We start from the raw sequence: 20129 nt of genomic DNA, 5'->3' as shown, positions 1-20129 counted from the left end.
GATGGAGCCCCTGACCGGGAATCGAACCTGGGACCTCTTGGTGAATGGGTCGATGTTCAACCACTGAGTCACACTGGCCGGACCAAATCCTGTTTCTATTGCTTATTAGCTTTTGTGACCTTGAACAAGTTATTTAATCCCTATGTTTTCATCAGTAAAATAAGGGTAATAATACTTACTTTATAAAATTGTGTGAGCATCAAATGAGTTAATATACAAAGTACTGATAAATGTTTACTCTTGTTATCATCATCTGGATCAACTGCTTTCCTCATTTCAGTGGTTTAATCAAAAGAATTAGGTATGTTCTTAAGCTCTGATGTTACTCTCCTTTGAATCTGTTACCTGTGACCAAACTAAAAATGAAGACATTTCTCGAGTCCAGGATGAAGAACCTTATTTGCTTTTCTTCCTCCCCTGTAGGTGGTTTTCTGCATGGATCGTGCCCTAGAATTTGCCCCTGCTTGCCATCGCTTCAAAATTCTCAAAGCAGAATGTTTAGCAATGCTGGGTCGTTATCCAGAAGCACAATCTGTGGCCAGGTATGAAGTCAGGCCAGTTCTGCATTGAAAAGTCAGATTCCACTGAATGGGTGCTGTCTGGTAGCTGTCTACAGCGGTAGCTACCATGTGTCCTCTAGGTTGGCCAGCTAATACGAATCGAACCTTCCTGGGACTTAAAGCCAAAGATTATACTAAATTTGAAAACCCATAGGGAACATAGGATTATAGGAAGTACTTGAGCTGTATGTAAAAGAACAGATGTGTGGATTTGTTTGGTTTTTATTTTTTTAATTTTTTTATTAATTTTAGAAAGAGAGGAAGGGAAAAGGATAGAGAAAAACACTGACTGGCTGCCTCCTGCACGCACTCTACAGGGGATCGAGCCTGCAACCCGGTCATGTGCCCTGACCGGGAATTGAACCGGTGACCTCTTGGTACATAAGACAGCGCTCAACCAACTGAGCCACATCAGCCAGGGCACGGTTTTTATTTTTTAAATGTCCTTTTATCTATTCCAGGGATTTGCAAACTCTGTAAAAAGGCCCTATAGTAAATATTTTAAGCTTTGCAGGCTATGTAGTCTCTGTTGCAACTGTTCGGCTCTGCCATTGTAGTCCAGAAGCAGCCATAGATAGGAGATAAATGAATAATGTGGCTTGGTGTCAATCAAATTTTACATACAGAAACTGGCGACAGGCAGGACTTGGTCCTGTGGGCTGTAGTTTGCTAACCCCTGTTTTAATAAAGGTTGTGAGACATAAGGAGTGTATTAAAGATAACTGTATGTGGTTTGTTGGGAAATATTCTTAGGAGTCTGTCTACCTTTGGATACTCTCTATACTAGACACATGGTCAAGAAAAAAACACCCACAAATGATAGTAATGGTGGGGACACCCAAACAACAGCTAAACGTGCCCTCTTTCTGACTATTGCAGTGACATTTTACGAATGGATTCCACCAATGCGGATGCTCTGTATGTACGAGGTCTTTGCCTTTATTATGAAGATTGTATTGAGAAGGCGGTTCAGTTTTTTGTACAGGCTCTCAGGATGGCTCCTGACCATGAGAAGGCCTGTGTTGCTTGCAGAGTAAGTTCTGGGCACCAGACCTCGGTGGGAAAGAAAGCTTCCTTTTTGAGCCTTTAAGAGTTGGAATGGAAGGTTTTAGAATCACAAGAATGTAATAGCTCCTCTTTCTGCTTTGCCAGGATGCTTGGTCCTTTTATTAGAGATGATTTCAGGGGAGCATTTGAGATCTTGCTCCCTGGCATATGTCGTCAGGTTGGCTCAGATATACTCATGAAAATTCTCTAAATTAAAAAAAAAGATTTCAGGACTACTTTATTTTGCCTAAAGGTAAATGTGATCAGATAGGTCAGATTCTTTTAATACTGAAGTGCTTTTTTCTTTGTTCTTCCCTCAGTGAAGGAAAGGTAGTAATACTTGCCCTGGGGAGGAGAGGTAAACCCTGGGAACACGGGTCCCCTTGGTTTCTCCTTTCCACTCTGAAGGAAGCACAGTGAGGAACAAATAGCCCGGGGCGGGGGTGGAACGGAGGCTGTGTGATGCTGAACTACTGGGATCGAGAAACTGAAAATAGACTCTGGCCTGTGTATGTAGTGGTCTGAGGCTTTCTGGGTGTGAACTGACCTCCCCTTGCTTTTCTCTGTAGAATGCGAAAGCACTGAAAGCAAAGAAAGAAGATGGGAATAAAGCCTTTAAAGAAGGAAACTACAAGCTAGCATATGAACTGTACACAGAAGCCCTGGGGATAGACCCCAACAATATAAAAACAAATGCTAAACTCTACTGTAATCGGGGTACGGTTAATTCCAAGGTAAGTACTTGGTCTGGGTGTTGGGGCCTATGGAGATATTTTTAAGGGACATTGAAGAGGTCTTGGGAAACCTGCCCAAGGAGGGTAAACCAGAGGACAAGAGAAAAACTTGTTTGATTGGTATCTCAGCTTCTTAGGAACTTCTGAGAGGCAAGCTTTTGTCTTTTCTATGGAATTTAGGGGCACTTGAGGAATGATTTGAAAGGATATTCCCACCTGTTCTACCTCAAGGTCCTTTTCTTCCAGAGAATGACTAGAGCTTTGGGATAATTTTTAAGCAAGTACTGTTGCTTCTTTTTGCCTATGCAAGTGATTCTTTAGGAATGATTTGGAGGAGATGAGAGTATGAGGCAGGCTTAAGTCTTTCCTTCGGCATAACTGTTGGTCACCATACCAGGCTCAGGTGAAAATAGCCTGAGTGCCCCTGAGGTCCTACACACCATAGGAAAAAAGAGTAGGCTCCTTGCAGAGTTCCAGTAGTTAAAAATCCCAGTAATTCTGATCCCTCTAGTTGATCTCTGGAAGAATGGAGGGCAGGAACCACCCTTATTATTTCCATGTCTTCGTTGAGCACTAACCTGGAATAGTAGAGGTGGTTTTATCCTTGTAGATAAGTGTGCCTGGCTTCCATTACTCAGAAAAGAAACCAATTTCAAAGTTGGTGTCCTTAGCCCACTGAGATACAGCTTTCCCAGTGACCAAGAACAAGTGTGACAGGGAGCAAGCATGACTGATCCTCTTAGAATTTTGAAGGCATGTTCACAGCTTCTGGGCTCCTTCAATCACCACCATGTGAAGTATGACTGCTCTCTCTCTCCTGAAGCTTAGGAAACTAGATGATGCAATAGAAGACTGCACAAATGCAGTGAAGCTCGATGACACTTATATAAAAGCCTACTTGAGAAGAGCTCAGTGGTGAGTGCCTCTGCTGGGTGGAGGGAAGAGGGAGTTGCTGCTGGCCTGCCAGGGGAATTGCATTATGGATGATGAAGCAGACCCGGGGATGTTGTGAGGTCATTTGGTCCTTCCCCCTGCCTCTAGGTGGGATTGTTCCAGCCCTAGACTATGTTTATAGACCTCCAGCGGAGGAGATTGCACAAGCTCCCTCAGTCTCCCATGCCTGTGTCTTACGCCCCTCACGGTCAGTAAGTTTCCTCTGATGCCTGACCCAAATGCCTTTTGTTAAAAGTTTAAATCCATTTCCTTTGGAGATTTTGTTTTGTGTTGTACACTTTTGCTCTAACTTGGCACAGTGCTTAGCACGTAGTAAGTGCTCACTAAATAAATGTTTTGTTGAATGAATGTATGGTGCTTGAAAGAAGAATCATCTTGGAGACAGTTGGGAGTCTTGCTTAGCCTGTTTGTTCTGGGTTAGGAAAGACAGTCTTAAAGTTAGAAGAGATTTAATCTAGCTCAGTCTCCCAGCAGTATAAGGAACCCTATTTGGAAATACTTATCAGACTAGGTGATTTCCAAGCCAGGATATGCCTGCTTCTGGTGCCTAGATTTGCTTTCAGAGTTGGAGTGCTCCCCAGCATACTTGTTCATCTTACTCTTGGACCCACCAGATTCTTCTCTTTGCAGGAACTTAGCAAGAGCTAAGAGAGACCCCTCTCAAAAATTTGTCTCTCTTTTTTTTTTTTAAATCCTCACCCAAGGATATGTTTAGAGAGGAGGAGGAGAGGGAGAAAGAGAGAGACAGATAGACAGACATTGGTTTGTTGCCTTCTCCTATGTGCCCCAAACGGGAATCAAACCTGCAACCTAGGTATGTGCCCTGACCGGGAATGGAACCTACAACCTTTTGGTGTCTGTGACGATGCCCCAACCAACTGAGCCACCTGGCCAGGGCAAATCCATATTTTTTCAGATTCTTTCCCAGAGAACCTCCCATCTTTAAAGTTTCTAATGGAAGACCTAATTGTTGTATACCAATCTTCCATTCCTTGTTATGAAATGTCGTATCTAAAGAGTAGGTAATGTACTGATGCCTGATGAGCCCATCATTTTTTTAATATATTTTTATTTTTATTGATTTCAGAGACAGAGGAAAGGAGTGGGAGAGAGAGATAGAAACATCAATGATGAGAGAGTCATTGATCAGCTGCCTCCTGCACACCCCCCACTGGGAATTGAGCCTGCAACCCAGGCATGTGCCCTGACCAGGAATCAAACCTCGATCTCCTGGATCCTAGGTCGATGCTCAACCACTGAGCCACGCTGGCCTGGCAAGCCCAGCATTCTTTAAGCACCCAAGTCTCATCAGTAGTGCAGAAAGTGGCCTACCTCCCATTTAGTTTTCCCAAAATTATCCACATTTTTTTAAAAATAGGAAAACTGCTACTGTGTGTGTTGGGGGGGGGTGGGGTTGTTTCTTTTTGTGAATTTCTAAGTAAAGGAATAAGCCTGTCAAACAGAAACAAACACAAAATTATAGATTCTGTGAGTTATCTCATCTTTACAAGCCACAGTCAGACAAATGTGGAAGCTTTGAAAGACAAAAGAGTACTCTTTGACCCAGCTAAAGACTTATTTTAACAGATGCAAAATGCTGTATACATGTTTACTGTTTACAGTTTTAACTGTTATAGCAAAAAAGGAGAATCACCTATATGTCTAGATACATGATACTCTATCATACTCGGAGTACTCTGCAATGGCGAGAGAACAGACATTCTTGATTTGTTAGGAGGAGGATGGGATGGAGTATTATTTTTTTCATATCTACAGTAAACAAAAATCAGGAGTTGCTTTGATCAGACATCTCCTTATCTTTGTGGTAGAAATAGAACTGTCCTCGGTGTGGCTCTACCTTTGAGATCCCATCACAGGGGGCAGTAGCACTGTTTGGCACAGTTGGCTGAGAACTTGGCAACAGTCCCCTCAAATAGCTGTGAAGAATTGGAGATTAGTTCAGACAAGAGCCTTTTCAGAGCCCTGACTGTTGCCCCAGTCTGCCTCAATTTACCCCTAAAGTTTGAGAGATGTTAGACCTTTGCTCTTATCTCCCATCCTGAGCTGGAGTTTCTCATTTTCCCTAAGGCCCTACATACTTTTCTTCAACTTTAAAAAAACTTTTAAATGTAAGAATATCCTAGAATTTTGTTTTAAGTGTGAGGTAAAAATGTAAATCACTGTAATATCAGTTTGTTGAGCATATCACATATGGGCCTAGGAAGTTTAAGGTTGCTGGTTTGTCAGATCATTCTATACCCAGGGCTGTCAGTTACCAACTTTCTTTTACTTCAGTTTATACTATACTTCATCCTGTAAATGGGTTCCCTGAACTCCTAATAGCATTTGTGTCCACAGGGCATGGTTCAGTCACCACTTTTTTTAAAGGTATAAATCAAGATGTTGACAGAAAGAGATGCCTCAGCTGTTGGGCCTCTCTTTGGCCAGCCACATGAGCAACACTTCCTCTGTTCTGGTCTCCAAGCCTGGTGGGGCTCTCTGATGTTTGTGAAGATGGGCTTAGGTTGGAGTGTTAGAGTAAATTGAATCTCTGTTGTGCAGTGGCCAGCTGCACTGCGTGGTCACTTCCCACTCCTCAGCTGATGGTGTTTGTCTCTACAATTCCTACTGCAGTCTGTGTAATCAATAGGCTAGTCTTGGTGCCAGTGATCTTGTCAGGACACAGAAGATGCCCTTTTGTTTTTGTGGAAGAAACACTTAAAAGGTCCGGCAGTCAGCCTATCAAGCCAGATTCCTCCCATCTTGAGCCAGGGCCCTTCCTTTCTTCTGCACTCTCCAAATCAAAACAAGCCTCTTAAGTTTAGACTGTGCTTTTCTGTTTCACCTACATCTCTTTGATTGATTGGTCTTCATGGAACAATTTGCCAATGGCCACCACCTTTACCTTGATCCTTCTAGTGGCTCACTAATCCCACTTCTACCCTGGATTGAAGCTGGCCCTGCATGTTTATGGCACTCCAGGTTTCAAAGCTCTTCCATATCCATTTGTTTCACTTGATAATTTTTCTCATGTGTTTCAATTCCAAGTAATCAAGTAGGTGCTTTCACATTGCCTTTTCTAAGGCAGGTCAGATGCCTCTTGGTGGCTCTGTGAAATCAGAAGGAACTTTCTCCTCTTAGTTGCTTTCTGCTCAGAGCAGAACATCACTTTGTGGGTTGGCTGCAAGTGGCATGAGACCTATCTTTTATTTTCTCAAGGAAGTAATTTTATTCTCATGGTTAGCTTAAGGACTCCTGTTTCATGAAGCATCTCAGCCAAAAGTCTATGTCTCTTGCTTGAGCCATGCCTCTTCCTTTAGAGTAATACTGAATGTCATTGCTGTTTATATCACTGTACTGCCCTGTATTTCCTTCTCAGTTACATGGACACAGAACAGTATGAAGAAGCAGTGCGGGACTATGAAAAAGTGTATCAGACGGAGAAAACAAAAGGTAAAGGTGTTTGGGAGCATGCTTCTTAGGAAACTTGCCTTTCTTGTAGGCCCTAAAACTGGACACAGGAGTAATTTGATTCAGGGATCAGGATTGTAGCTCTAGCTTATTTGATCAGCAGCCAGGAGGAAGTGAGCAGAAATCCTGAGTGCAGAACGAGGCACCTATTTTCTGGTTCCAAATCTTCCCTGTTACTTTCACTTCCTTTTTATGTGAGGAACCCTAAGTATGAGTAGGGTTTTTTTTTAATCTCTAGGGGGTAAAACACACCATAAACGCCTGGTATAGTTAACAAGGCTTCTGACTCCAAGGCATCTGGGCTGGGACCTGGTAAGGGAAGCCAGAATCAGATTTGTCCTTGATGCTAGATGTCTCCCTCTAGAACACAAACAACTCCTTAAAAATGCACAGCTGGAACTGAAGAAAAGTAAGAGGAAAGATTACTACAAGATTCTGGGAGTGGACAAGAATGCCTCTGAGGATGAGATCAAGAAAGCTTATCGGAAACGGGCCTTGATGCACCATCCAGGTAGAGTGGTGGGGGGAGCGACCCTGTGGGAAGAACATGCCAGGCTGGCCCACTGCCGAACTCAGTCCAGAATGAGAGCCTCAGGCTCTGCTCTGGGAAGAAGGTGTGGCTAAGTTCAGTACCCTCCAAATTTTGGGAAGTAGTAAATTCTAAAGTCAGGTATAAAGTGGTCTTTCTTGTAAACTTTTTTCTGAGACAAGTTTCCTGTACTCCCTTTAGATCGGCACAGTGGAGCCAGTGCTGAAGTGCAGAAGGAGGAGGAGAAAAAGTTCAAGGAAGTCGGGGAAGCTTTCACCATCCTCTCCGATCCCAAGAAAAAGACCCGCTATGACAGTGGGCAGGACCTGGATGAGGAGGGCATGAATATGAGTGGTGAGTTGTTTGGGGCGACCTGCAGTGACTGTGACAGCTATAGAACTTTAGTGTCTTTTCTAAAGGTACTCAGGGAGAATCTGTGTAATTAGCCAGTGACGTGCAGTGGTTCCTAAAGCATACCCTTGATGAAGACCTCTGACATGAGGCAGCGTGTTGGGTGCTAGAAATAACAAAGATGAATCAAACAGATTCCCTGACCTCCAGGAACCACGTCTAGAGGTTTGCAAACTTCTGCCCACAGACTAAATATGACCCCTGATCTAATAGACATGGAATCCAGTGAGTGCAATGTGTAGCAGGTGCCCAGAGTGCAAAGTGGGCACCAAGGAGTAAGCAATAGCAAGGGAAGGCATGGAAATGCAGAAAAGCAAAACACCCTTGGGAGCTGCAAGGGGTTCTGTAGGATAGAGGGTGCTCGAGGTGGGCAGTGGGGAGAAAGAAGACCAGAAAGTAGCTAGAGCAGACGTCAGAAGGCCTTAGGGGCTGGAGTAAGGAATGTGGGCTTTTCCTATTGGCTGGAAGTTCTTTTTTCCCCCACTGCAAAATGTGTGCTGATATTTATGTCCGTCATACATTCCTGTAAGCCCTCACAGATTTTAATTTCCCCAAGACTTAAAATGATGTAAAGCACAGCTGTCAGCATCATTTTTCTCTGTGAGCTCAGAAATAAAAGAGGCCTTGAACTGTGCCCACTTCTCAGACCACTGTCTCTACTGCCAACCCCTTCTCCTCCACTAAGAAAATCTGTTGGAAGTTAAATTAAAATTGATAACGATATATAAATAATCCTGACCTCTCCAGTTCAGCGAGAGAAAGAAACATAGGATTATAAATATTGCTCTGCCCAGCATTTGAGAAGAGCTATAATCCATCAAAAGCTATTGAAGGGTTCTGAGTAGAAGAGCTGTGGACAAGATTTAGGCTCTAGAAATACATGTGTGATGGCAGCAAAGAGAGGTGGTTTGGAAGGAGAGGATAGTGGAGGGAAGACAGTAAGTAGATAGGAAAGGACTGGAGGGCACAGTTGAGAGATAGTGGTGGACTCAGCAGGAGTTGGTTACTGAATGTGTTGGGAGAGAGGAAGGACCAAATTGAGAGTGGCTTTGGCATAGCAGACTCAATGGGGCCATTCACTGAGCCAGGGGACCCAGGAAGATGAACAGATGTGCTGGCACAGAATTCACTTTTGGACACTGTGTGCCTGTGGGATTCACTGGTGGAGATAAATCTTTCTGTGCAGCTTAGCAGGTCAGGCAGGGGTTGAGGGCATCAGACCTGCTGTGGTCATGTGACAAGGGAACAGTGCTAGAGTCAGACAGAAGTTGTAATTTTCAGTTATTTTGCTTTTATTGTCCACATGATCTTGGGCAAATTACTTGAGCTCCCTACTTATGTTTCGTTGAGTATAAATTGGTAACAGGACTTACCCTGACAAACTGTTATTAGGATTAAATGGTATCATGTATGCAAAGTACCCAGCGCCATGATTGGCACCTAGTAGGTGCTTTAATAAACCACAAGTTTTCTGTAATACAGTGTAGACAGCATAAAATCAAACAGATACAATAACTCATAGGTCTTATATTATTTTCTCTTGGTAGTGTGTAGGTGATAAACTTTAGCCTTTTCAGTAGCAGCCCCAGCAGTATAGGGAGACAGTGTGGGGAAAGTCTGTCAATAATTGCAATTGGCATTCCCAGCTGTGGAGAAGAGAGGGCCAGCAAACTGGGTTGAGGCAAAGAATGCTCTCCTTTGGGACTGCACTTGGGAAGAGAAAGGAACATAGCTCAGGAATGGGATCAAGTGGTAAGGTATGCATAGGGTGGGGCAGATTTGCTCACCTCTAGTCTAAAGTTTTGGGAACCGAGGGAAATGATACTATCTGGGAAAGCTTTGGAGACCCGACCTATTCTGTCATAATGTTCCCCTTCAAACACTTTTTTTCACCTTTTTCTCTGTTCTTACCTTGCTCCACAGAATTTGATGCAAACAATATCTTCAAGGCATTCTTTGGTGGTCCTGGGGGCTTCAGCTTTGAAGGTGGGTATGCCTGCTGTTCTTGGGAGTTCCCAGATCACAAGCTGATACAGTGACTCCCCAGTTAGGCAGCTCTTTGATCAAGGGGTCTCATGACTGGAGGCAGCTGAATTCTTACCTAGGTAGGGCTTCGGTCTATTCAGGTGTTGCTGAGGGTGGCAGAGGGAGCTTTCTGGGCACACCTTACCTTGGGACCATTATAGCCACACCTCCACAGGGTCAGGTAGGCATCGCTAAGCTGCCTAATACCAGGGCTTGTTTGCACAAGGGAAGGTGTTAGAAGCTACTTTTACACCCAGGGTCTAGGCTGTTTGATACCTTTAGAGCTGCTTCTCTGACGTTGAAGCAGCCCTTGGAGACTTCCATAATCAGAGCAAAGTGATCTTTCCTAGAAAACCCAGAGTCAGCTAACCAGCCCTTCTTTCCCTTACAGCATCTGGTCCAGGGAATTTCTTTTTTCAATTTGGCTAATGAAAGGAAACCATCCAGAACCCAGAAAATGCCGACTTGCTCAGTTTAACCTTGAATGTGGACACAATTCACCTCCTCTCTTCATCATGTCTCCATGTACTTAGAGCAGTTTCGTTTTCTCAGTTGGATGCCCTGTGTCTGTGAGTGGGGTGAAGGAAAGGGAGCCAGCGCCGAAGACTGCGGGTAGGGGAGGGAGGCGGGGGGGGGTGAACAGGGAGGCAGCTTGTGAATTTTTGTTTTACTGTTTAACTTTATTAAAAAAAAAAGTTAAGAGGATAAAATGTTTTGACCCTTTCTGGCACTTTTCTCTGGCAGCTGCACTGTCAGTGCGCCAGAGCTGAGCCCAGGGCACAGAACTGATGCTGACATGGACTTTAGGATCAGCAGGCTGCCCCACAGGGGTGTGGGCACCCAGAGCCTGGTGGCAGGTGGGGTGCTGGCTGCCACTCTCAAATCTGTTTAGCATGTAAATGCTGAGCAGGTGCTGGATAGTCTGCTGGGCCCCATCTGATGTCAGTCATAGGGAATTGAGTTCAGAAAACATGCTTAGCTTATGGTGGGGGCCACGAGAAATCACTAGAAGCTATGTGTATCCAAAGCTCACATAGAGCATGGATGGATATGTGTCAGGCCAGACTAACCTAGACAGGAGGTTTACACAGACTCTCTCAGTTACTTTTGCAGACTTGAGGGAGATGGAGACAAGGTAAAATCCTGCCTCCCCGACCCCAAGGCCCTTTCCCAGTGAGACAGGCAGCTCCCGGGCCCAGGGGTCTGTCTGGTTGCTGACATTAGTCCACACAGGGGGAAACACCATTCTTAGCAAGTGCTCTCACTTCTCCACTGGTTTCCCTTTCTGCATGGAGGCAAGTTGGGGAAGGAAGCCATGACATATGTCATACTGGTCAGCTCAGGATTAGTGTTTGTGGTGAGGAATCTTGTTGAGATTTCCAGGCAGGCACTACAGGCTTTGGTTAGGTTTTTGGTGCTTTGGTGGTAGAGATGGTGGGACAGACCTTGGACCAAACAGATAACATGATTTCTCTTCCTTCAGAGCCCCTGCCCTGTTCTTTATAGTCTTCCCCCTTTGGTGAAGGCCATGGTGAAGTGAAGACTGAGGCCTAGAAGTTCCCTATGTAGCTGTCCAGGCCCTTGTTGGCTGGCAGAGACTCTAAATGTCAGGCTTTCCTTTGTGTTTGAGGCAGCACTGACCTGAGGGTGGCCTTCCCAAGAGAACTGGGGAAATCCATAGTAGGAGTTTGGGGTCTTGCCTCTGTGAGAAGTCTTTCTTGATTGGATGGGGTGGGGTACACCTGTGGGCCTGTTTGAGTAGTTAATAGGGGATGAGAGGCTCTGTGCTCTATTTCCCTCATACCCAGCCAACCCCCACTTTTTGTGTGTGTCTAAGACCAGCCTCCCCTTTCTGCCTCCTCATGAAAGCCAACACTGTTCAGCTGCCCAGCCTTGTCACAGCTGTGCCCAGCCAGCAGCGGGGAGACAGGACCGATGGCCCCAAGCTGTGGGACAAAGCCAGTCCTAACACACCCAGCCCTCACCCCAGGGATGATAAGCTGGGCACAGAAGGGTGAGAGAGACTGTACACAGCTAGGATTAACATGATTTATTTTATTATCAGTATTACAAGTTGCTGAGGTTGGGCAAAGCCAGGATGGTAACTCAAATCCCAAGCACTTTTGTCAGGTGACAACCTAATTAGCAAGGCCCTGTTACTGAGCAGAGGGTAGTGGAGGGCACCCCAGAAACCACAGCCCATGTAGCAGTGTTAAAAACCCCTCTCAAAGGCACCAGGTGGGGCTTAGCCCTTAACAGCCAGGAGTCCACTCCATTGGCTCTTAGTACCCACCAGCCCCCTTTAGAGGAGGCACAAGAGGCCTCCAGAGGCACCAAGGAGGGCAAGGTGGGCTGGGCAGACTGCAAGACTGGAGCTTCCCCACCAAGCACTGTCTCTGGCTTAGGTCTCCTATCCATACAGCAGAGCCACACCACCAGAAAGGATGGCCACCCCATCCCCTTCCGGGGTGAGGCCCTGGGGTGTGGCTGCTGCTTACTGTTCTGTTTTCTTCCCTAGTTATCAAACTGTTACCTAGTTAAAGTGTGAAGAAGGAAGGGACAGGCACTTAGGACCCCAAGGTGCGAGGTAAACCCTTTTCTACCCTGGTAAATAGCCTCAGTCTTCCTGAGGCTACACTGATTAAGAAATAGGATCAAAGCCCAGGGATCCTCCCCTCTCACACCTACCAGTGCTCCAGGGCTATAGGGACATGGAGCCCTGACATCTCTCTCCCACTAGTGAGCTCTGGGCAGGGCTGTGGACCTGGGCTGGGGGCATCAGTAACTGAAAACAGGGCTCACGGTTGTGGCTGTGGCTCCAGGCCCAGCTCTGCCCAGCCTTATCAGCTCTGGTCCAGATTCCTGAATGGTACCTGCCCCCACCCCTTTATGTTGAGAGCTTGAGTGTTAGGAAGAGGGTAGACAGAAAAAGAGGGGCAGTTACTTTACAAGTTTTTAAAAAGTTACAAGGTTAACTGAATAAAAAAGTCTTAAAGATCAAGCAGAGGACATGCTTCCTTCTATACCCCCTTCCCTTCTAAAGAGGAGCACACAAGGGGTGGTAAGAACACTCAGTTGATGGTGCAGGACTGAAAAACACCCCCCTTGCGACTGCCATGTGTGGGCACAGGTTTGCCCTTCCCATAGTAGCCCGTGAAGATGGCCTTAACCTTCAGGTTCTTGGTCAGATTCAGCATCCAGCGCCCATTGCCCAAGGAAAAGAGCTTGCCCCGGGTTAGCTCACCCACCTCCTCTCCTCGGCTGCCCCCCTTCTCCTGTCGCACAATCTCCAGGAGGTCAATGCCAGTCTGCACAGCCTCCACGTCATCTGCGCAGCCTAGGGTGATGTGAGCGCGGCTCCCCCGGGGCAGGCTGTCAGAGGGAGACAGCTTGTCCACATCATTTGGCCACAGCAGCAGCTCCTGCTCGCTCAGCTCCACCTGGGCTCCCGTTGTCTTGGGCGTCACAAAGAGGGCAGAGATGGTCAGTGTGAAGGCCTTGGAGTAAGATTTCTTCACCACCTGTGGACAGTGAGAATGAGGACCAAGCTAGAGGTGGTGGCCTCCAGAGAAGACAGCTGCAAAGGGTGGTTCTGACAGGTGAGCACACCCGAACAGAGCCCTCTGGTAAAGGCACATCACCCACAAACATCCCTAACAGCCTGTGTGGTGTTGGGGTGTCTTTCCACTGACTGTTGAGGCTGATGTGAAAAAACCAAGGTGCCAGAGAGGCAGGGGTTAAAAGCTAGACTTCCTGAGTTCAGAATCTATAGTCCACCATCACTAGCTGCAGGGCTGTGGGCAAGTTGTTGAACCTCTCCACGTTGGTTTATTCACCTGTAAAATGGGAATGACACTAGAACCCCTCCATGTGCGGATTAAGGGAGTGACTGGGTGAAGAACTTAGAACAGTGTTGGGCACGTAACAAGTGCTACTGTCTACTAGGCTCCCCTGGCAATAACCACCCTGGTGACCAGGCAATATCCTGGGCAGGGCAAGGTGAGAAATGCCTTTGAGCAAAATCTCTGTAAACCTTGGTTTACATCTGACTGCATATCTGTTTATATCTGATTCTCTGAGAAAGCCCATCTCTTCCATGTGACCACAGAACTTCTCTATTTTTGTTCACAATTCTTTGTCCCAAAGGTGTCTAGCACATAAACGATGCTTAGCACATACTGCTAAATGAATGGTTAGAGATGGTAGTAGAAAGTGTTACACACTTATTCATGTAGCTATGCCAGGTGCTAGGAATAGAGGTGAACCCAAATAAAAATTCTCACACTCAGGGAGCTTCCATTTGAGTGGGACGAGGGTCAGGAGGCCTTCCCTGACCACAGAGAGCAAACTGGCTACATTAACCTAGGGAGTGAAGTAGGGGGAGATGGGTTGGGTTGAGGGTCAGGGAAAGCCTTGCTGAGAAGGCGACCTGAAGGAGGCTGGAGACAGCCATGTACATCTGGGCAAAGATCACCATGTCAGAGGCTGTAGGCAAGGATACCAGTTGTGAGGTGTGGAAGGAACTGGTACCCCTAAGTCAATAAGCCTCTATGCCTGGACACTCCCTACTCTGGGGCAAGGTCAGGCCTCGGACCTGAGGACAGAAACCTCAGAGCACCAGGCTGCCTTGGGACAAGGGACTCCTAGCCTTTGGGACTGAGCGTAGGCTTACAGAGGCCAGAGCAGGAGTCTGCTCCCAACCAGCATTCTCCATTAATCTACAGGAAAACCAGCACTGGTGGGTAGGCCTAGGGACAAATGCGAAAGCTGGCAGCACTGCCAGGTGGGCCCCAAAAAGGGTCCAGAGGGGTGAGCTGGAGCAGATGATGTCATTTTTCTTGAGCTGCCATCTGGTTTCTGGTCCCTGCCTTAAGCCAGTACCCACCTCCAGAACCCTGCCCCTCCCCACCTCCACCAGTGTCCCTGAGGAGCACTCACATCCTGCTGGGCATACTCATCTGCCCCGGCAGCCTTCCCATAGTCACAGAACTTGGTTGTGCAGTGCAGCACGCCTGGGGGTCTCTTCCCAAAGTAGGTGACCAGGTCAACCTTCTCCCTGTGCTCATCCCCAGAGACAACTGCAGGGAGAGAGAGTGGGGTCATCAGGGCAGAAGAGCAGGAGCATCCCAGCATCTATCACCAAGACCATCAAGGCCCAGAGGAAAAAATTGGACATTAAGCACAAATTGTCAAGCCCTGGCCAGGTAACTTAGTTGGTTAGAGCATCAATCCAATATGCCAAGGTTGTGGGTTCAATCCATGGTCAGGGCACATACAAGAATCAACCAATGAATACATAAATAAGTGGAACAATACATCTCTTTCCCTCCCCTCCTTCCTTCCTTTCTCTAAAATCAAATAAAAATTTTAAAACAACCCAAATTCTTGAGCAATCCACTGTAATTCATTTATTCATTAGTTGGTCAAACTAATAGCAACTTCAGGGCTATAAAAAGGTGCTTAAATTCCCTGGCTTTATGTTATGTCAATTTTTACAGCTCTTGCCCAGACTTGAGCACTAACGCACTTGTAACCCAGAGGTGGGCAACATAAGCCAAAGAATGAGATTCACCAGCATTGCATCTATACGGGGAACCCACAGTGGAAGGAGCCGGAAGGAGCATCATTAACATCCTAGCACACTTTTAGCCGTTGGACCTGGGTCAAGTGATTGACCCTTATCTGTCAATGAAGTACAACAAATAGGGTGACCACCCCTTTTCCCACAACCCCCCAGATAACTATTAATAGCACCCTACATCACTCAGTGGAATAGTTACCTGGTCACCATACTATGCTGTGTACCTCGCAGGCTTGTTTGGTGGGTGAGAGCCTATACAAGCCCTGGGGTGTAATGGGTCTTGGGATATAATGGGATGGCATTATGTGTCTGGCAGATACAACGAGGTTTGGAGTATCTGTCTTTTCAATTTCCAGACTCCAAACCTTGTGGCTAGCTTCGAAGTCACTAGGGTTTTCCCTGTTTATTCCCAGAATCAAGTATACCTGCGAGGATGTCACACTCTCTTCTCGGGGGAGGCCTCCACTCAGAGCAGGCCCAGTACATTTCTCCTGCAGTATCCCAGGCAGAAAAGGATTCCATTTTACAATGGTAAAAAGCAGCTTCAAGAGGCATTCGCTCTCTAGGGCAGAGCCACCAGCTTTAACCAGGAGTCCTGGCTCTAGGGTGCTTTGCTCAGGTACAGGACTATTCACAGGTACAAGACACACCTGGCAGTGTCACTGCAGCCTCTACCATTCCCTGGTTTCCCAGCGCTCAAGCTTTAGGAGCCGAGCAAAGAGTTCTCTGAGAACATACATAGGCACAAATTACCTGCCTCTGAGCAACACAAATATATTGGGGGGGCGGCATTTCAAGTATGAAGATAACCCAAATTTGGGGTACCTAGAAATGGGTTAAAGGAACAAATGGATTAGTGGGTGGCATCTCTCTAATAGGTCATTGCAGGAGAATGAGGGCCACCAGGGCCCTTCCTTATCCAAACCTACCCCATCACTGGAGCAAACTGCCCTTGCCAGTAGAGAACCCTGGGGAGGCCCCTGATGGAGTAGGCAGAGTCCAGGCTCTCACTATGACTTTAGGCAAACCCCACATCCCTTCTGGGCATGTTTCCATCTGCAAAACAAGGTGGTTGGACTAGGTGGGAGACTTCTTTGAAACATAGGATGCCACAGTGCACTGGGTAGCCCAAGGCCGGAGAACCATCCCCGCTGAAGTCACAACAGTCCTAGTTATAATGTTTTTGCAGCATAGGATTCTGCAGAACATTTTATTTTAGAAAAATGGTTCTGCTGCTAAAAATGAGTTTGAAAACATTGGGCCAGATTCTCCTTCTACAGTTATATGAAATGCTGACATATTTCCTATTAGGACAGTAATTTTTTTTCCCACCTCTAAGTCAGGGTCAGTGGTCTCGATTCCCCTGGGGAGAAGCGTGAAGGGGAAGGGAAGCACCTCTCCCCATATCCCACTGTGCTCCCACTACCCAAGACTACCCCCCCCCCCCGCCCCGTACTAGGTGAGCCTCCCCTCCACCTGCTTCCCTTCTCGCTCCCAGTGCTTCAAGGACACCTTGGTCTTGTGCATGGAGCACCTTGTGCACAGCAAGGGGGGCTTATGAATGAGGCTAATTGCCCCCACCCTGCCCACCCTGCCACCTACAGTGTCGCAGCTCCTTCTTGAAGGCCTTGTGATTCCCCAGCTCATCCAGGAAGGCCTGGCCAGCTTTTCGGAGGCTCTCAGAACTTTTCTTGGTCAGGAACCAACCGAAGTAGAGTGGCAGGAAATCCTTCTCCAGCCCAGGCTTCAGCTTCTTCAGCTCATCAACCGACAGCCCCCACTGGTTCTTCTCCTTGAGCTGGGCACAGTCCAGCCGCCACGCCGTCTTGGGCTCCACCAGTAGCACCTGGTACTGGTACTGGTCGGCTAGTTCAAAGAGCTGCTCCAGCCGCTCCCGCTCATGGTTGGTGTCATCCAGCACAAGGACTCGGATGTCCCGGCGGCAGCAGTCAGCCAGGTCCTTGTCCAGCTGCTTGTACTCCTCGGAGAAGCCGCCTCGAGCTGGGGTGATCTTGTAAGTGTCGGCAGACACTGTCTTGGTGCTGTCACGGTACCTGTCCATGATGACCCGTGCCAGAGTGGACTTGCCACTTCCTGGCAAGCCACGCAGGATGAAGAGCGTCTTGCACTCTTGCAGTGTGCCCACCGTCTCCTCATCCTGCAGGAAGGGAAACTGCAGCTCAGGCTTGTCCTTGGCCCCTAGGGATGACATCTTGCGGAAGAAGATCTTGGGCAGGAGTGTATGGCTCTTTCGAGAGAAGCCTCTATTCTGTGTAAGGAGGGGAAGAGCAGATGTCAGCCAGGTCACTCGTGGCTCCCTTGCTCCCTTGTCTCTGGCCTTGATCTAACCAGGAACCCCGCCCTGCTTGGAGCTCGCCAGCCCTCATTTACAGGTACCCTGCGTGTTGTGGGTGCCTCCCAAGCTGTGAAGTAGTGGACTCTCGTCTCTATTCTGTACCGAATGCTTCTGGTTGTGGAGGATGAGGACAGCCTGTCCAAGCTTTCCTAGATCATCTTCTAGTCAGAGTAACCCACTGCTGTAACCTCGAAAGGAAAATGCTGCAAGTGTGTGCAGGGAGGGCCCGAGGCTGTGCTTCTAGAGCAGGCCCCCTAACTTTTATGTTCTCCACACCTATTCAGGATGACCTCTTTGGAGGAAGGCATCTTATGTCTCTGGGCACAGCCACAGCTGCCCTGGCTCTGAGTGTGCTGAGGACGGTGTGGGTGGAGAAGGGTTACCCAGAGACTGCGTCCCTTCCCCCAACAATGGCAGCAACAGATAATACTCTCTTGTCTGGGATGGGGGGGGACAATGGTCCCACAGAAGGGTTGGTGGGGGGCAGGGCTGGAGAGCGCTGGACAAAGGGCCTCATTCACCACGCGTGCCACCTCCTCCTCTGCTCTCGACCCCCCTCAAAGTCCTGGTCTTTGTGCCTGCACCAGGACTGGGCAGTACTGGGCACCTGCGACCAGGGCCTAGCTCTACCCACCACTTTGCTGTGCGTCAAAGCACCTCTCTGAGCCACTTCTGCCAGCTAAAAACCACAAGTGACAAGTTTTTACTGTAAACCGTCTTCTCTACACCAGCTCCACCTCCCGCCAGCACCATGAGAGATGCGCTGGCACACTGAGTTCCGAGACAAGGCCCCAGGGCGGGGAAGGAGAGGAACGCCCGCCCGGCGCGGGAGCCACGCGCCATCTGGTCCGAAGGTCCTAGGTCCCCTCCTCTTCCAGAGGCCGCCCCCCACCCCCAGCCCTGTCCCCGTCCCCCTTTCCTTGGTCTCCCCTACCTCAGGGACTCGCCCGACCACAAAGAGAGCCTCAACTCAAGTCCGGAACTTCAGGGCCTTATTTGCATGCCACTTCCTCCCAAAAATCCCCCAATGCTCCCGGATCCCGTTAGGGCGCTACCCCGTGCCCCGCTCGCTCCCGCCTCCCGGCCTTCCCGCGCCTGCTCACCATGATGGGGAGGAGGCGCCGCGGTCACCGCCTTCGCAGGCACTAGCTCTCCGGGGCCACCCGCCTGCGCGGAGGGACACGGAGTCTAGCGATCGCGCAACCCCGCGCCAGGCCGCCTTACATAGCCGGGGGGCGGAGCGCTCTCGGAAGGGTCCGGGCGCGCCTTCGATTCTGCGCAGGCGCAACAAATCGAAGCCCGAAACTGACTCGGCGTCGGGGCGGAGGGTGGAGACGGGGGCTGGGCGTCCGCCCGGAGGATCGCGGGCGGGAGCGCACGCCGGCGGCGCACCTGGGAGCCGCGGGCCGAGCGGCAGCTGGGGGTGTGGGGTGGGAGTTTGTCCGGCCTCTTTTTTCATTCATTCATTCATTCATTCATTCATTCATTCATTCATTCATTCATTCATTCAACCTCTTTTTCCTTGTAGGTGTAAATAATGAACTCTTTAAAGAGGAAAACCAAACCGTCACCCTTCTCCGGAAGCAGGGTTGGATTCTGTCTTTATATAAAATTCTGAATTTTATTCATCATGGGTTTTTGCATTAATTTTTTTTTTTTTACAATTGCATTAAAATACTGTTTATCTTGCTTACTGAGTTTTTGGCATCCCATGAAATGTTGCAGCTGAAATGCCTCACTTGCCTCACCCTGGTCCAGGCTCTGCCCCAGCCTAAATTCAGTCTCAGTCCACTCCTGCCAGGAATTGTGGGGACAGAACCAGGATGGCAATGGCCAAAGGGACAGATGGTTAACTGTAGTGACATTCTAACTCATCCTCTGAGGCAGCTGCTCAGCCGCCACTTCCTCTGTGAAGCTACTGAAAGCTTGGGTGGATTTTGGAGAGCTTACTGTGTACCAAGTGCTGTGCTAAGCACTCATATAATCCTCACAGCAACCCCAGGCAGGTACCCATTCTACAGAGGAGGAAACAAGCTTGGGAGCCTGACTTACTTGACTATACAGGCAGCGACAGCACACAGGTCGACCTGCCCTAGCTCCGACTCCCAGGTTACTTCCTGTTCTCGGGCAGGAACCTTTTCCTTCCTCTGGGTTCCTAGAGCCCAGTGTCCCTATCAGGGCCAGCATCCACTTCATTTTGCTTTCAGGGCTTAGGGGTTTACAAGTAGATCTCCCTCACTGAATGATGGTTGAGGCTGTCCCATTATTTCTTCCATAGAGCCTCCCACAATGTGCTGCAGAAAGTAGATACTCAGCAAGATGAACCAATGGCCAGCAGCTGGGCAGACAACCTCCACTCTCAGGCCTTTCTCTTTCCTCCCTCCTTTAAGCCGTCCTGGTTCTCAGAGCTCACCTGTTTCTTCACGCTCCCGAAACTCTTTCTTCTTAGCACCTTTCTCTT

The 20129-nt window shown here is 48.2% G+C and overlaps 2 protein-coding genes across 8 annotated transcripts in view; one reads left to right on the top strand and one right to left on the bottom strand.

Moving 5' to 3' along the window:
- Positions 1-10447, top strand: part of DNAJC7 (DnaJ heat shock protein family (Hsp40) member C7) — a 28813-nt gene extending 18366 nt beyond the window's left edge. For 5 of the 6 annotated variants that reach the window (XM_081161845.1, XM_081161849.1, XM_081161847.1 and 2 more), the window contains 9 exons: positions 424-542; positions 1440-1593; positions 2177-2341; positions 3165-3256; positions 6675-6748; positions 7131-7277; positions 7497-7649; positions 9630-9692; positions 10123-10437. In XM_081161845.1, the coding sequence (XP_081017971.1) occupies positions 424-542; positions 1440-1593; positions 2177-2341; positions 3165-3256; positions 6675-6748; positions 7131-7277; positions 7497-7649; positions 9630-9692; positions 10123-10160 (1005 nt within the window). In that variant the 3' untranslated portion in view covers positions 10161-10437. Of the gene's footprint in view, positions 1-423; positions 543-1439; positions 1594-2176; positions 2342-3164; positions 3257-6674; positions 6749-7130; positions 7278-7496; positions 7650-9629; positions 9693-10122 lie in introns of all 6 variants that reach the window. The other variant, XM_081161844.1, reaches the window with a different exon arrangement.
- Positions 10448-11766: 1319 nt separating this feature from the next.
- On the bottom strand, positions 11767-18905 carry CNP (2'',3''-cyclic nucleotide 3'' phosphodiesterase). 2 transcript variants are annotated; one of them, XM_081115596.1, is made up of 4 exons: positions 18772-18905; positions 16915-17581; positions 14670-14809; positions 11767-13252 (listed from the first exon to the last, which is right to left on the bottom strand). In XM_081115596.1, the coding sequence occupies exons 1-4, from the start codon at positions 18772-18774 to the stop codon at positions 12803-12805; spliced, it is 1260 nt and encodes a 419-aa protein (XP_080971722.1). In that variant the 5' UTR covers positions 18775-18905; the 3' UTR covers positions 11767-12802. The 2 variants fall into 2 exon arrangements, with proteins under 2 accessions (XP_080971722.1, XP_080971723.1); XM_081115597.1 differs by lacking the exon at positions 18772-18905 and adding an exon at positions 18603-18759.
- Between the last annotated feature and the right edge of the window lie 1224 nt (positions 18906-20129).

Source organism: Miniopterus schreibersii (genome assembly GCF_964146895.1).
Source record: "Miniopterus schreibersii genome assembly, chromosome: 16".
Taxonomy (NCBI): domain Eukaryota; kingdom Metazoa; phylum Chordata; class Mammalia; order Chiroptera; family Miniopteridae; genus Miniopterus; species Miniopterus schreibersii.
The sequence above is the reverse complement of the archived record's forward strand: the minus strand, read 5'-3'. Positions and strand labels throughout refer to the sequence as shown.